The sequence below is a fragment of the Cynara cardunculus genome, unplaced genomic scaffold (assembly GCF_001531365.2).
Source record: "Cynara cardunculus var. scolymus isolate 2C unplaced genomic scaffold, CcrdV1 Un_Scaffold_9535, whole genome shotgun sequence".
Lineage (NCBI taxonomy): Eukaryota > Viridiplantae > Streptophyta > Magnoliopsida > Asterales > Asteraceae > Cynara > Cynara cardunculus.
The window spans coordinates 1-1,546 of record NW_020205047.1 but is presented as its reverse complement, the minus strand read 5'-3'; the positions used below and the strand labels follow the sequence as shown (position 1 = coordinate 1,546).

General features: G+C 45.3%; 1 protein-coding gene across 1 annotated transcript; it reads left to right on the top strand.

The window, feature by feature from the left end:
• Nucleotides 1-315: 315 nt before the first annotated feature.
• LOC112505288 lies at nt 316-1,527 on the top strand (the record flags this gene model as incomplete). The annotated part of the gene is made up of 1 exon (XM_025109217.1): nt 316-1,527. A coding segment is annotated over exon 1 (1,212 nt), but the record flags the coding sequence as incomplete, so codon positions are not given.
• Between the last annotated feature and the right edge of the window lie 19 nt (nt 1,528-1,546).

Genomic DNA, 1,546 nt, shown 5'->3' with positions numbered 1-1,546 from the left:
CATTGCCAAATATGCTTAAAGAAATGTTGGGTGACAGACTGAAGGATAATGAAGGTGGAGAGGAATGAAGCGTTCGACACGAGAACACTCAAGCCCCTGAAAGGGTGGAAGTGTCTGATAAAGAGAAGGTGGAGTCGCTCATCGAGAGAACTGAGTTGACTGCAAAGGAGAGGGGATGCAGTTTTAAAACATTCAAAGGCACCGGGCCAAAGGAATTTAAAGGAATAGAGGGCCCAGTTGGCCTGATGAACTGGGTAGCCAAGATGCAGAGTTGCTTCAAAATTTGTAGATGCGCGGAAGATCAAAAGGTGACTTATGCTGCTACAAACCTTTGTGGACTATGCGTTACATTGGTGGGAGTCTGAATGTGCAATCAGAGGTGATGAGGATATTACTGCCATGACTTTGGAGCAAATGAAAAAGACGATGATGGACAAGTACTGCTCGCAAACGGAGGTGAACAAACTAGAATCTGAATTTCTGAGATTAAAGCAAGGATCGTTGTCAGTTCAAGAATATGTTAATGATTTTCTTGAAAAAGCAAGATTCGCCAGTTACCAGGTGGCTATTGAGGAGAGGAAGATAGGTCGTTTCAAGGACGACTTAAGAATAGAAATCAAACGGTACGTAGACATGACCAAGCCGACCACGTTTGTCCAAGCAGTAGAGATGGCAAAGGTAGCAGAAGAAAACAACGTTAGGAAGAATTATGATAGAAGGGATGCAAAGAGAAAATGGGAAGGGTCGAACAGGCCCGACAAGAAACCGAAATGGACTCCGACCACGGCAAAAACACGAAGCGAGGAACTCACTATTCCCCGATGTAACAAATGCAACAAGAGACATAGGGGAGAGTGCAGAGCGGGGAGCCTGACGTGCTACAAATGTGACAAGCCTGGGCACACCGCGCGAGAGTGCCCAGAAGGAAAAACTTGTTATAAATGTGGGGCTACAGGACATATACGACCTGACTGCCCAAAACGTCGGAATAGTGTGACACCCCACGAGAAGACGGCAAATAACAGATTTGGAAGGAGACCGGAGAATACGAAGGAGCTACCTAAGGGACGCGGCCGAGCTTACAGCATGACCTTGGATGAGGCCAAGGAAACGCCCGACGTCGTATCCGGTATGTTCCCTATCAACAATGTATATGCACATGTATTATTTGATTCGGGTACAAATGGTAGTTTTGCGTCTAGCACTTTCTGCCACTATCTTAATAGCAGTGCCCGTAGGCTAGACAAAACCTACACTGTAGAAACAGCCGACGGTAGTCAGCGTAAGGTAGAAGAAGTATTCGATGAATGCACAATTGTTGTAGATGGGAAGGAATTCCCCATTAGGCTTATGCCGATGTGTTTAGGAGGTTTTGACGTAGTCTTGGGGATGGATTGGCTATCCAACAATCATGCGCAAATAGTGTGTAATAAGAATATGATCAAGATTCAGACTCCAGAAGGAGAAACAATTCATGTTTACGGTGATCGAAAGAAGTGTTGCGTAGGGTTGATCAATGCAATTAAGGCAAATAGGTGTCTACGGA